Source organism: Typopeltis vanoorti, chromosome 2 (assembly GCF_054136105.1).
Source record: "Typopeltis vanoorti isolate ZY-2024b chromosome 2, IOZ_Tvanoo_1.0, whole genome shotgun sequence".
NCBI lineage: Eukaryota > Metazoa > Arthropoda > Arachnida > Uropygi > Thelyphonidae > Typopeltis > Typopeltis vanoorti.
The window spans coordinates 157,585,788-157,601,742 of NC_143550.1; the positions used below are offsets into that span (position 1 = coordinate 157,585,788).

At 34.8% G+C, this 15,955-nt stretch overlaps 1 protein-coding gene across 1 annotated transcript in view; it reads left to right on the plus strand.

The window, feature by feature from the left end:
• Window positions 1-1,770: 1,770 nt before the first annotated feature.
• LOC150109564 (protein Obscurin-like) overlaps window positions 1,771-15,955 on the plus strand; it is a 1,271,613-nt gene continuing 1,257,428 nt past the window's right edge. The window contains exon 1 of the mRNA XM_090402667.1: window positions 1,771-2,043. Coding sequence (XP_090258793.1) covers window positions 1,771-2,043 — 273 coding nt within the window. The remainder of the gene's footprint in view (window positions 2,044-15,955) is intronic.

The following is a 15,955-nucleotide window of genomic DNA, read 5'->3' on the forward strand; positions in this document are numbered from 1 at the left end:
TTTCGTGGATACAAGCTCCCCTCTGGCGTCCGTGCCGGCCAAACATTACGCGAGGAAGGTTGCGCGCATTTTTATTATTGTTTTCTATATTTCGAGTTTTATCAAGTACCTACCGTAGAAAAACGAGTTCAGGTTATAGAAAAAAATCAAACTCTGACCGAATTTGTATCTGAAGAACAGTTCAATGAAACTGTCAGGACGTTTTTGAAAAAGCGGCATGAAAAAGAAAAACCTTTGTGGACTCGCGAAAGGATAGAAGAAGCTGTCACAATCATTGAACAATTTAAATTAGCACCACTACTTAAACTGCAACGGACACATAAACAGTACTATTATGGAAAAAAATACGATGTTATGGAAGTAGGTACTAAAAAATCTTTGATTTTGAAGAGAAAGTCTGAATTCGATCCAATTGTGAAAATAGTACCAACGGAAAAATTTTACCACATACTTCGGGAAACCAATCAGTCAACTGGCCACGAAGGAAGAGATAAAATGCTGTATAGTTTGAAATCGAAATACCTAATACCTACTTCAGTTGTACTGGAGTTTTTAAAGCTGTGCACGGTATGTCAGTCTAAAAAAAAATTTCCAAACAAAGGAATCGTTGTTTGCCCAATTGTATCTAGCGACTTCAATCATCGTAGCCAAGTCGATTTAGTTGACTTACAGTCGACACCAGATAGAAATTACAAATGGCTATTAAACTACCAGGACCACGCGACGAAATTCAGCTTTCTTCGACCTTGACTACAAAAAGAGCTGCTGAAGTAGCAATGGAGCTATTAAAAATATTTTTGGAAGTAGGTTGTCCTCATATACTACAAAGCGACAACGGCCGTGAGTTTACGGCTGCTGTCATACAAGAATTAACAAGCCTGTGGCCAACGTGCAAAATTGTAAATGGTAGGCCTAGACATCCAGCTAGTCAAGGATCTGTTGAGCAATCAAATCAAGATGTTGAAGCTATGTTACGTGCTTGGCTAATTGACAATGACACAAAAAATTGGGCTATAGGTTGTTACTTTGTTCAATTCCAAAAGAATTCCTCTTTTCATTGAACCATTAAATGATCACCTTACAAAGCTTTATTTGGAACAGAACCAAAAACAGGACTCCAATTTGGTCATATTTCGAAAGAGTTGCTTGAAAAACTTGTTACTGAAGAGGACTTGGATCTACTTCTTAATCAGCAGGACCATGACATTATTTTAACACCAGAAGACTTACCAGCAGCTTCCTTAGAGAACAACAACAACACTTCAACTTCAAAAGATCCACCAGCATCTGAATTAATTGACTACAATGCTTCAACTTCAAATGATCTATTAATAGTTAAATCAACCAACAATAATACTTCAATGTCACACGATCTACCGGCAGCTGATTTACTCACCAAAAAAGCTATAAATTTAGAGGATCTACCAGAAATTGAATCAATTTCTTTATCGACAATGAGACAACTCGAACCAGTTAACAACTCTACTTCAACTCCTGCTTCAACAGTTAAAACATCTGTAGTGTTACTTGCATCAGAAGGGGAAGCAGCTGTCAGCGACAGTAAAGCATGTTGTGTTGTTTGTAGAATGGAATCTACTGGAGCCCATTCATGTGACATTTGTAAAAATCCGGTGCGCTCAATATGTGGGAATACAGTAGGAGAAGAAGGATATGGATCGAAAATTCTATGCTATTTATGCCAAAAAAGAAGAGAGCATTAAAGATCAAAGGGAAAATGCTGCAAAACACCTGAAAAGATCAGCTGAAAAAATGAAAGAAGTTTCTTTGAAGAAATTTAAAGACGTGTTAGTGAATTCCACAGTTTTGGTGTATGTACCTAAGGTAGATAGAGGCCCATTAGATGGAAATAACATCGTGGGGATCGTATTAGATATAAAAAATAATTTATACCAAATTGGTACCTCAGTTGGAATTATAAAAGATTGGCTACCTAGAAACGCTCTTCAAATAGCTACTACAACATTTAACGAAACAGTTCCACAGATTAACCTAAGTCTGCGTGAGATTGCAGGAAAATTATCCGTATTTGGAGGTCAAGGATTTAAGAAGTGTTCCTGTGAGCAATCCAAATTACAATGTAAAACAAAAAGATGTGCCTGTAAAAAAAGTAACGTTCTTTGTAACTCGAGATGCCACAAATCAACAACGTGTTTTAATAAAAATGAATAAACATTATTATTTATTAATTACATTCACGAAAAATGTTTAAAATTTCACTAAAAATATCTTTTTTGTTTTTAAAAATATATAATAAATTGATTAATAAATAATTTGTGTTTCAATGACTATTGTTGTATTAACTATTCTACATTTAATAATGCATGGTTTACTAAATAAATACTTTTAATATCTAAACAATATTATTTCATCTTTTCACTAAAACAGTTAAGGGATTTGATCAAATCACTTACTTCCTTCAGGGAAATCACCCCACAGAGTTGTTATTTTAACATCTTCCGTGAATTGATCATATCCCTTAGGGATTTGATCAAATCCCTATTTTCATCATTTCCCTGCGACATATACATTAATGACATCAAGCAGGTCTAACATCAGATGTGAAAATGTCTGCCGATGATGCGAAGATAGGCAGGGTAATCAGAGATGCTACTGATATTCAGCACTTACAAAATGATTTGAATAGGGGCTAGAAATTTTAGCAACGAAAATAGCTATCACTTTGATGTTAGTAAGTGTAAAGTTATGCACTTTGGTATGATTAGAGTTCCAGGGCATATTATATAAACTGAGGAGGCAAGGGAACTTGGCGTATTGGTGAATAGGAATTTGAAGTTCAAAGGTTACATAGAAAAAGTTGCAAATACAACTCAGAGGATAAATGTGATAGTGAAGCGAACCTTGACATCTTAGGATAAGGAAGTCATTTTGTCGCTGAGACCTTATTCAGCGCAGATTTGGTCTCCCAGTTTCCAAGGGGATAAAGAAGCTGTTGAAAGGATGCAAAGAAGAGTGACGAAGATTATATCCGGATTATGGGATTTAGATTATGAGAACAGATTGTGAGTAAGACTCTGGTTAAGGAGAAAAATGGGTGATATGATAGAGGTCTATAAACTTTTAAATGGGTGGTATAGGATATCATCTGATGAAATTTTTCGTTATATGGAAGGTGGGGAGAGAACATGGAGGGCATCCATCGAAGTTAAGTTTGTTCGCAGTCAAGAAAGGGATAAGAACTAGGTTTTTCTCCCAGAATGCAGTGAGTGAGTAGAATAATTTGCCCTTAGGGGCAGTGAGTGCATTAGTGTAAATGAATTTAAGGGAAGGTATGATAGCTGGCTTTGGTGATTTATAGCCTCCCTCGATGAGCCCCTGACTCTGGAGATCTCAGATAATAATAATAATAATAATAATAATAATAATAATAATAATAATAATAATAATAATAATAATTATTATTATTATTAATATTATTATTAATATTAATATATTAACAGCACACTGACGCAAAAAGCGACACATAGAAGTTTACCAAACGAGTGCATGTTTTCCATAGTCAGGTATAAAATTATTATTGTCCATGCTTTATGTAAGAATTATTATCCTTAATGCTGATTTTGCTTTTTTACGCCATCTACGACAAAACATCAGTTTTGAATTTTCACGACTAGACGCCTATTTTTGGGCCGGAAGATTTCATTTATGTCCAAGAGTCATTTATGCATGTTTCAGTAAGTACTGCTACTCTCTTTTGGCAAGTGTGTAAGTAAGGCTGTATTCCAGGAATATTTTACCTCTGAGATACAAGCTTATCCACGTGTATACGTTTCATTTTCCTCCTGAGGAAGACCAAAATAACAGTGATTTTTTGTTTTCGTTGGGTGAACGTGAATTTCTCAAACGGCGTCAAGGTTTTACGTGCAGACTAGTAGCAGACGAAATGTTTATTGCTTAGAAATAACGTATCTATATGAAATACGTGTTACTTATTAATGATATAAAAATAATTTTTTTAAATATTCATTCTCCTTCAAAGGAATTACATGAACACAAAAGTATAAACACTGTAATACAAACGTTTTTTACAATAGGTATAATTGCAAGAGAAATTTATTTATCAATTTATTGAGAAATTTCAAATACGAATACAGCACACCTACGAAATCTATAATTCAGCCGAAACTCAGATGATTCAGGGAATCATTTGACGCGAATTCGGAATGTATACTAACAGCTTCTATTTCTTGAAATAAATAAAGAAATAAATAAAAATGGTAACTCAACAGTTTCATTATATTACCGAGAAATTATTTCTTCGGTAAATTATGAAAGATCATTAAAAATGTAATGATAAACATACCATCATTCACACACCTAACAAATCAGCCAAACGATGGAAAATAGATGATTTTGCTATACATCACGGAAGCGACTCGTGGAGTGTTTTAGAGTATTTCGAAAAAGCATAGCATCTTTGAGCAGTCTGGAGCGATCTATTTTTTTTTCCCTAGTGAATCTAATTTCGAAATTTTACTTCTTGCTATTTTTGTTGTAGTGACGAAGAGGAACTTGACGCATCAACATGATTACAGAAATGGATCATGAAGCGTTTCAAGAAATATCATTATTTCTCATGCCTACCCACTCGCGCACGCAAGCACGCACGCACACACACACGGGTCTTTATAACAAGTATTCGTAATTCTTTTTATTAGATGTTGGGGAAATTTGCAATGTAAAATTTTTTTTCATAAAGAATTCTACGTTGAAACTCCCCTAAAAAATCATATCCGTTTTAATCTGAATATATGTGTTAAGTGGGAAATGGGGGACCTTATTTTTATTCGTATATATATATACATATATAGCTAAAAGTATAAGATATTTTTTGAAGATGTTGTTACTGGTGTCCTTGTATGGAAAGACTACACGTAAGTGTCAGTCTAAGAAGCGAAATCTAATCTTGCATGTGAATCTGATTTAGTTATTTTAATCCTTATTGATGGATTACGAGATTAATGTTTAAGCCATTGGCTGTAAAAGTTCTTGAAGGATAGAATATTTGGGCATTGATTTTTTGTCAAATGTGTAGGAGACTCGCAATGTACCATCAGTGGAATTATGGATGCGATTTAAGGTTAGTAAAAGCAGGTCATTTATGAATAGAAGGAACAGAATAGGCAAAAGAACAATTAGGACAACCCTGAATCAAACCATTTTCACTTAGCAGATTACTGAAACAACTCTCATAGATATGGAAACAATATACTTGACATGTCCCTTATCTAAGTTTTCCTTCCCACAAGTGCCAAGACTGTTCACGAGAATAATCAAACAAATCGCAGCTGGCTTCCATCAAAAATCTCCACCTTCCTTTTTACCCATACCAAAGCTCAAAATAGTCACAATCAAATTATCAACGCATCCAAAACGGATTTTGAAAACGCTAAAAGCAGGAAACTTGTATCATGTCCAAATGGCAGTCATACTTTCTGGTTCTTTTCCAAAACTATCGGAAATAACGTTTGTCCAACCTGCTTTCACTTCAGTAGACATAGGAAAAAAATACAGAGATCTAGATTTTTTTTTTTAATTTGTCCGATTATCTAATAAATGTAATTCTACTATTCCAAAGTGACAACATTCAATGCAACTTTTGATTTTCCGACAGAAAAAGATAAAAAAAATCTAAAAGCTAGATATTCAAAGCAATTCCTAGTCTTGATCATTTATTCGATTATTCTGAAGGTTTCTGCTCCACAGCTGACTTCTGTTTTGTATCAGAAGTTAATTGTGATATTTACCCATTAGCTTGGAAATAAGCCCATATCTAACTGCTTGGAAAAAAAGTCAACGAACACCTCCATGAGCAAGTGGCATGTAACCAGTTACGTGTTTGAAGCAGGTATAAATTGAAGGCATATGATGCTCCGAAGTTAGTGCAACCATGTCGTGGGTGAAATCGCTGCAAGAAGGGAATTGGCGGAATTTGAAAGAGACATTGTGGTAGAATGCCATGTTGCAGGCCTATCTGTTTGGCAAATGATTGACAAATGTGCCATCCCAGGCGAACAATCAGCGATACCATACTAAGAAGGAACTGTAGGGAGTCAACTGCAAGTGCTACTCGTAGTAGACGACTCGCCACTCACCAAATGTGACCGTAAGGTGCTACGAAGGATAATATATAAAAACCCGCCATTCGTTGCCAACACGTTGAATGCAGAGCTCCTAGCTGGAACACGAATCTGCACAAAAACGTTCGGAACCGTTGCTCACAACATGGGTTTCCACGATAGGACCGCAATATGCAAGGCGCACATTACCCGAACCAACATGCAGCGTCGTCTTCAGTGGTGCGAAGAGAGTGTACAGTGGGATGTGGAAGCTTGGAAATCTGTGTTATTATGGAGCGACAAATCACACTACGCCCACTGCCGAGCAGATGGCCAAGTGTGGGTGTTGCGGATGGCCGGTGAACGTCTCTTATCAGAATGCGTAACTCCAATTATGAAATTCGGAAGTGGCAGTGTGATAGTATGGTTCTGTTTTTCCTGGTTTGGTCTCAAACCTCTGTTTGTGGTGCCACATTTAACTCCGTGAGGTATTTGAACATTCTGGACGATGCAATGCTTTCCACTTTGTGGCGTTTCTACGGAACTGACCATTGTCTCTTTCATGAAGGCAGTGAAGCCTCATAAGGCTACTGCTGTAACTGCGTAGTTTGTGGACATGAACGTCACCAAACTTGACTGGCTTCCATAGAGCCCTGATCAACCCTATTGATCATCTGTGGGATGAACTGAAGCGTCAGCTGAAGTAAAGGTTACGTCTGCCCTACAACAGTCCAGGAACTCATTAGATGCCTACAGGAAGAATGGTCCAAAATTACCTTTGATCGCTTTCGTATGCTTCTGGAAAGTATTTCCTGTAGGATTGCTGCAGTCTTCACAGCGAAAGGAGGCCCTACAGTACATCTTAATAAGGTGGGAGCCATGGCTGTTTGCTCCTCACATTATGGTGTTCGTTGACTTTTTTTCAAGCAGTGTATTTCTTTAAAAGTACGACAAATTTCAGTTTTTCAGTTGTTTTTTCTACAGTAGTTGAGAAATCCATTCACACTCGATTTCTATGTTCTTTGGAAACCTCTCAACTAATAATTGATATAAAAGTCCATTAAGTAAGCTTTCATGTTGTCTGCCGTTCGACTTTATTAACTAGGTTGCCAGCTTTCTCTGTAGTCGCACTATACGGATCTTTATCCTCAAGCTTTGCAATAAAAGGTGGAGGTGCCATAGGACCCTTTCTTCATTTACTCTCTGACTTAAAATCTAATCCACTTTTTTCTGATGAGCACATCGCAGTCCTCTTTCTCATTTGACAAGACTTGCACTATACAAATAAACATTTGGAATATCAGTTTCTACATTATTCAGTTTTAAATCTCCAAATTATTCTTCAGGGAACTTCTAATGAATTTGATAAATTTGATACTCACAAAACTTATTGTGTCTTATATAATGCAAATTAAAAACATCTACCGGTTTGCTTAGCCGACTGATTATCGTATTCCCCTCTCCAGCCAAGAGGTTGCGAGTTCGAATCCCGCCAGAGGCCTGGATGTTCGTGATTGTCCTACTAACTTTTAGAAAGGACTTCTACGATCCCACCACTTCTTCTTCTTCTAGAAGAAAACTTCACTTCCAAAACCAATGATGTACGGGAGTGACCATACGGAATCAAAATAACATCACTTGAATACTAACTCCGATCTTATTTTTGATATTACTCAAATCTCTGGATAAGAGGAGATTTTATTTCTTGGAATAGTTCTAACTTCCAATCTTTCTTAGCATACACATTGAAATCTTTGTCTCTTATCGTCCAAGCAATTAGTTTTTCTCTTACACTTCAAGTGTTAACTTACTTCTGAATTCCCAATCTCTTCTAAATTTAACCAGGAATTTCCTTGTCCCTATTCCCCTTCCCAAGTAAATTTCACACAAATAAAACAAATTATTTGCCCTTTTGTTCATTCCCTCTACTACTGTCCTTTGGAGAATCTTCTCTGTTATGCACTTCCCAACCAGTACGATCTTCATGTGTTCAAAAATCCAATGTAAATAAGCGACTTCGTTCTCCTCAAATTTTCTTCTCCTCCGTCTTCTGGTTCAATAATACTCTGCTCAACAAACCAGATTCCTATAGTATTTGACTAGTTGTCATAAGTGACCTTAGCGGTCTGTAATTATTCTTAATATAGTATAAAGATTATGGAAGTACAAAAATTATACTTCATTTTAGTACTATAAGGAAGGGTGGTCCACTAGCTTTAATCAGATTCTAGCACGTGAAAAATAGGTAATAGTTTATGACACAGCGTTCATAATATTAACTCGCTCCCCGCCTCAAATTTATTTTGGGAAAGTCGGTCATTTAGTCCTACTTTTTAGAGGCATCTCGCAAAATGAGTAAACACTTATAAGATTCGTTTTTGTCTGTCCTCATTCAAGTTATTCTTGGATTCTGGATGGTCAAATTTTGTAGAACTTCAGCATTTGGAAGTCTTATAATAATTGGTTAATCGTTCTCAGTTTTTGCATTAGTTTAATTCATCTGCACCAATAAAAAAGGGGCAATCCTTTTTCGAAATTGATAACAATCATTCCAACTTGGGTTGACAGAATTTAATATAGTTTGATATTTATAATGTACACTACAAAACACTAGGAAAATCTTTTGTACACCAAGAAACATCTTTTTTGTCAAAAGAAAAATATTGAAGCAAATATAAATTTATAAATTTACTATTTGGGCAGGATCGGATATCCTTTATAAGCCTAACACCTGGCATAATCAAGGTGATTACTGTATAATTGTGTTAAAAACAGCGGTGAAATAATTTAAAAAATTAATGAGGATGGCTGTTCACCCACGGGCACTCTAGGTCACCGCTGTCCAATATCTAAACATCAAGAGTCCATTTAATGTGCATGCAATCGCACAAAATGTGAATCAGTCCTTATTTATTTTATTTGAAGAAATGCGCGTGATGTTTACTGAAGACGTTATCTATTTACTTATGGTGCGCTCCATCCCTTTTGTTTTTCTTTCTAACTAGGGGGAAAATACTATTCTTACATATGCGCATTCTGTTTTTTTTTTTTTTTTTTTTTTTTTTTTTTTTATCAACCAACCGCTCGGTACACCTAAAGGATTGTCTGAAGTTCAGGAATGGATATTTTTAACAACAGTTCTCATGTTCAGAGAAACCAAAAAGCACATTATACTCCCCCGCTGTAATACTATTGTTTCTGCTTTAGAAAATGCTGACTTTTGCTGCGGTAGAGCCAGTGAATACAAGTGTTCTGCCAAATTCACCAAAATACATCGTTGATGGAAACCTCGATAAACCGGTGTTATTTACTTTAACTTTTTTTTTTCTTCTAGATGTCTCAGCCAAATAACCAGACTTTTTTTTTCTCTATCTGGATTTACGTTATCTTGTAAATTAAGCGTCCCTTTTCGTGTCAATTCATAAATACAATCAACCCATATTCGTTTTCCCTGGATACAGTGGATTTTATCATTTGCATGATAAAATCCACTGTAGTACTCTTCAGAGTTAGTTTTTCGCTTTTCATACTTGTGATGGGACCATACAAGTCCTTTCGATCATCTCTAACTACCATTTTCCTTCCATCTTTTCACATTGATATTATTAGTTCTTACTATGTTTCTTAGAGTAATTACGTCATCGATTTACGTTAGCTGCTTTCAGCTTGTTGTAAAGTTGTTCAGTTTGTTCAAGATATCTTCAGTCAGTGATGGATGTAATAATTTAATGTACGATTCGAAGTGATTATTTGAATAGGAGAAGAAAAGAGTCATGGTAAGCATTCTTAAAAGAGTTAACGAACGAAAATCTTTCTTTTTTTTATGGTCCATGTTGCGCTTCCTTATAATAAAGTTGGTTTAGATAGGACATTATATATTCTGAATCTAGTATGTTTTGTACAAGTGATGGTTTAAATCTGTTATTTAATATACCATTTCCGTTAACAAAATTTAATAGTTTAATATTTCTATCTTTACACTTTATATGATAGATCACATCCTAGGTATCTGAGAGTATATTTAATTCATTACAGTGAATAATCTCTCTTGTTTTGGCGTTTCACAGTGAATTATAAATTGCTTATAATAGCATTTTAACTTGTTATTAATAATGGCAGATGAAATTCAGAGTAAGGGTACTATTGCTTCCAGTGAAAAAGAAGAAAATGCGTAAACCTATTACGTTGCAGACTAAGATTAAAATTCTTACATTTAGTGACGATGGTATATCGAATTCTAAGGGCTGTATGCTAAAACTTACTTCGCACTATTGCTACAGTTGTTAAAAACAAAGATAAAGTGAAAAGCGCTACACTAGTTAATACTATAGTGAATAAAGAATTAGGGCTTAAAAAAACTTTGAACTTCTTCAAGAGATTCTGTGCTGGACAATCTTGAAAAACAGATGATAAAAATTACTATACAAACATTTGTTTATAGATGACATTTACCAAGCAGAATAGTCTGAGTTATATTGGAGTGGGGAGCGGTCTTCCCTAGAAGTAAACGCATTTCTAAAATACTTCTCTGAAAATAAAATCTAAGTGTTAAAATTTAAAAATAATATTTTGTTTTAAAACGCTCCAAAATTAAGTCCTCAAGAAAGAGATAAAATAATTAATTCACTGATTAAGATAAAATAAAAGCGACGAAAAGTTTTAAACAGACAGTGATATAAAAAACATGTACAATTTAAATAGACAGTGATATAGTTGCTTTTAAGTTCTTGGCCATCTAGCGGTTCACAGCGCGACTCTTTCGCCAGTAATTCATTCAGATTAAACGCCGACATAAACCAGGAAACCATATCGCTAAGTTTAGTAACAATTGTACCTTACTGTTCTACACAAGAAAAGAAATATGCGTAATAATTTCAACTGTTTTTAGTGTTCCTAACAAAAACAAACTGCATTAGGCTTGAACACTCCAACAATTTTTAAAAAAATGCGCAACTGCTAATGACTCTATTTAAATGTGAGGTCGCTAGTGAATGGGCTCACAAATTATCTAGTTTATGGCCAGTAAACGTTATACAAATAAACTCTACATTTTAAACTCTGTGTAATGGAAGATTCATGGTCCACTCTGGCAAGGAACACTTCTAACTTTAAATACGAAATGCTAACTCCACTAAAGAAGCGTTTTCTAGTACAGGGAGCCATATTTCAACCTTCATATGTTTCATGTGTATTTTTTCATAAAATTTTTCATACATATATTTCATAAAAAAGATATGTATATATTTTTATGTGGCTCCTACCCACGAAAGGCTGTAGTAAGTTGATACAGAGAGTGAGCTAAGGATTAGTTAAGTTTGAAACCCTTTTCTACAGACCAGACATGCAACTTTTTAAGCTATTTCCAGTCTCCAATACACAAAATAGGAATACACAACTATCAATGAAATTTATCTACAGTTTAAAGCATGGGTGTCCAACCTTTTGGTTTGCCTGGGCCACATTGAGTGAAGAGGAATTGTCTTGGGCCGCATATAAAATGTAAAATATAGTTAATGTATATAAGTAACAAAACTTCCTTTTTTATTATTATTTTTTATTATAACATTGAAAAAAGAGGGCAGCATAAACACAAAACTACTGAGATATTTGGTCTTGTTTACGTGAAACCAATTCATCAATGTCTGGTTCGATGGAAGTGATTGCAATTCGTAGTGAATTCTCAAGGTTCTCGTCAGACATTTTTGATCTAACTTTACTCTTCGTTTGTTTCATTCTTGAAAATAGTTGTTCACAAATGTACGTACCACCAAAAAAAGTGATGAGATGAATAAATCGTGATTGTGAAGCGAAGGATATTTCCCCCTAGGAAGATAGGCCTTATAAAAATCTAGCAAAGAGACATGATCAAATTTTCTTTGAGTTGAATATCTGATTGCAACCCTATACATTCCATTTGAAAATTCGAAGGTAATGTATTTATGTCGACTGAAAATGGAGTCTCAAATATACAAAAAAATTGATCTTTTTTTTCTGAAATCTTGAAACCTATTCTCAAATTCCTGTATGAAAACGGAAAGAAATATTTTTCGCATTGTTAACATTCGTATTTTTAAATGTCAATAAGAACGTTAAAAGTTTAAGATCTTATGGAGCCGCATTACTAACAGTCCAGGACCTAACGCAGGCCGCGGGTTGGACATCCCTGGTTTAAAGGCATTTGCAAAACATCCATGCTCACTGTGGGGTTCGAACCCACAGTATGTTCGTGGGAGAGTGGATACAAAATCTACTCGATCAACCAGGCCATCTAGATATTTACACAAATATGTCAATTTATGTCCACAAATATTTATATTACTAAGATTGGCATTTCTTAATCTTGGAATTATTTCCGGAGTTGAAAACTTTCCAAATATTTTATAAGAAATCTCCTAAATACAGGATTTCGTGGAAATATAAGAAAGGTGACAACCAAGATTTTAAATCTGATTATACCGAAAATCATGTTACACGGCGGAGTGTATATATGAAACAGAAGAATGTCGCAGGAACTAGATTTCCAGGATGATTCATTTATTTTTATTATTTTGCTTGGCTGGCCTTCTCCAGCAAAGTAATTGTCTTCAAAACATAATTTGGTAGAATAATTTTGCCAAATCGGATTGTTTATTTTGCAGGAGAACTCTGTTAGCTTTGCTAATTAGTCTCGGGTGAATAAGAACTAGAAAGCTCCTATGGTTACAGTTGGAATTTCTATAGAGATTGCTTTTCCAACCAAGTAGTTTGTAACCAAAGCCACTGCACCGCGTAGGTAACCCCAATTTTCTTTTCCGTTTTATTCAATGATATATTTAGATACGTTTCGTAACTGACAAATACCATCCACATTTATTAGGGACAGCTTGTAATTGTTTTCCCCACACTCGATTATTTTTTTTTCTAAGTTTTATTTAGCATGATAGACAATTACGCATAAACAAACAATGTCCTTATTTCAATTGTCCTCAAAGCACCAATGTGTCCTGGTCTACTTCCTTCTTAGAATTAGGAGATGATTGCCCTAGACCGCGAAGGTCAGATTCCATTTGAGACCATCCATAAGACTACGAAATTTGACGCCGCTAAAACTTCGAATGAAGACTTGGATATCAGTGCATGACAACCATGACCTAGATGACAGTTGTACAAAAGATGTCTTTGTTAGAAGACTGTAAAGCATTGAACGATGTCCAAAGCTGTGCTATCAACAGAATAGAAAGTCTGTTTTCGAGAAAAGTTGCCAACAGCATGTCCCGATTCGAATATTGTTCAGTAGGTGCTGGTTTTGACGGACAATTTAGAACAAGCTGCAAATGTATTATAACGGCATTTACACTGCTTTCTTTTTAAAAAGTTTTATAAAAGTGGACTATTAATTGTCATATTGGCTATTCTATATAACAGAATGTTGTATGATAAAAATCCAGTTTTATACACCGGTACATTACATAAATTTAAGACGGTATTTATTGCTAGAATATATCCTTCAAGTTCAGGAACATCCCCTTATATTGTTATGTTCGCATCGTAAGATATAACTTTAAAATAATTCACTCAGGACAGTTTTGTCCTGAGTGAATTTCGGAAATGCTAAATGATGAATATCATATATACTTATAAACTATTAAATTATAAAACACAGTGCAATGTATCAAGTATGAAAGCAGTAATAACACATTCCTATTATGAAAATAAAATAAGTTGGAATTCATCCCATATAGATTGAGTCATATTCTCATCTTAAGTAAGTAGAGCCTCCGTAACTAAGTCGGTATAGACGAAGCTAAACAGCTTCGAAAAAACCTAGGTTCGAGTCCCGTCCATGACGTGAGGAGCCTTTATCTGGTCTATTTCGACTAAAGGTGATTTAGCCGGTCTCATACGGAGGTAGGGTTTTTTTTTCTCCCTGAACCTCGGGTTTTTCGTCTCTCAGAACAGGCCTCGTGAAAAGGCAAAGCCTCCGAAATCTGGAGAGAGAGTCCTTCATTGGGTGAATACAAATCATTTGCACGGTGAAGGAATAAAATAAATAAAATCTTGAGTAAGTGATTCCAAGATGAAACTGATTAATAAGACATTTCGCTACATTTGTTTGCTTCTGGTAACATGAGATTCTTATGTTCTGCATCCAAACATGTTTGAAACCATTCTGCATACTGATAGAGAGGCTTAAGCCTATAAGTCATGTTTCTCCTGGTGGGATCAACTTCAAGTGTAGACTGAAAAATCTTCTATTTTTATGTGACTTTATTTACACAGTTTGTTTTCTATTCTCTCTCTCTCTCTCTCTCTCTCTCTCTCTCTCTCTCTCCCCTTTAAGATATTTTTTTGTGAAATGGGTCATTACATTTATTTAAAACCGCACTTCAGTGTTCATTTAAAGGAGAGAAGACACAAGAGTAAATGTTTTAATTCTTAAAAATAGTGCAACATAATCATATGCAGAAAAAACAATCAAATGGCAGCAGGCCACAGATATATACACATAATTGTTTATGGGACTTGTATTATCAATATTAATGAAACAGTTATTGAAAATATAGTGCGGAGTCATATAAAAACTTCTTTTTTTTGGTATTAGCATTGTCGCTAATGGTTTGCATCCTGGTTACTTTATATCTTACTACCAATGTGCAAACAACGTGAATCAATTCTCTCATTGAGGGTTACGAGTTCACAAGAAACTATCTGTGTGTGTGTGTGTGTGTGTGTGTGTGTGTGTGTGTGTGTGTGTGTGTGTGTGTGTGTGTGTGTGTGTGTGTGTGTGTGTGTGTGTGTGTGTGTGTGTGTGTTCTTCATAATCGGTCATCCTCTCTTTTACTTAAGTGGTTAAGCACACGACTATCTTCCTTTCTTTTACTTCTTAGTTCATTAGATAGCACCCTATAAATAGTGGTTAAGTGCACCGTTCTGTGTAACGAGTAACTGCATGATGGGCAGCACCCCATGGTTTATTTATAGTGACCAGTTGTGAGAACTAACAACCTAACAAACAAACAAATAAAAAAAAAAGTTCTGTTCGAGTACTTGCCGATAATAGATGAAAGGCAAAGCCTCCGAAATCTGGAGAGTTCTTCATTGGGTGAATACAAATCATTTGCACGGTGAAGGATACACGCTTGGATGTTAGGTTGTTTCCTTGTTCTTATGATTCCTTTGTTACCAAGGATTGGATTAAAATATTATTAATAGTAGTTTGTGTACTGCATCATCGGTGAACTCCAGAGATTAAGATACAGATGCTAGCTTAAGGTTTCATTTAATTTCGGTAAGCATTTAGAATTATTTGGTTATAGAAAATTTCTGTATGGAATACTTAGCCTTTATTTTCTCTCTTTTAAAGTATTTTGTCTTAATTTAAAATCAGATTTGTGATTAGGAAATTATCTGCGTTACACCAGGTAGTTGAACTTTTTTTTTTTTCATATACTACTCGAAAATTTTGATTCGAAAGCACTTCCACTTGTAACCACGTATTCAACAGATCGTCGATTCAAATCCCATGAGGATGGATATTTGTGAATGCCTTTTAATATAAAATGAATTCGTCGAAAAAGTTCCATGTTGTAACCTCTCATGATTATTTTAAAATAGCAGGTAAATAGCAACGCCCACAAATTTATACCAGTTTTATCATTTGTAGATCTGCAAGTTCATTTTTAAACAATAGAAGAAATTCAGTAAATTTGAAATCGCCTCCAGTTATTTACTGACGCTGTTAAAATAAAAAATAAAAAAAATAATAAAAAATAGAAAAAAAGAGGATTTTATTTTCGTAAAGCATTTATTTTAATTTGAATACTTAATAAATTATTCGTGTTAATAATAATGAAATATTAAAGGCATTTTGATAAGCT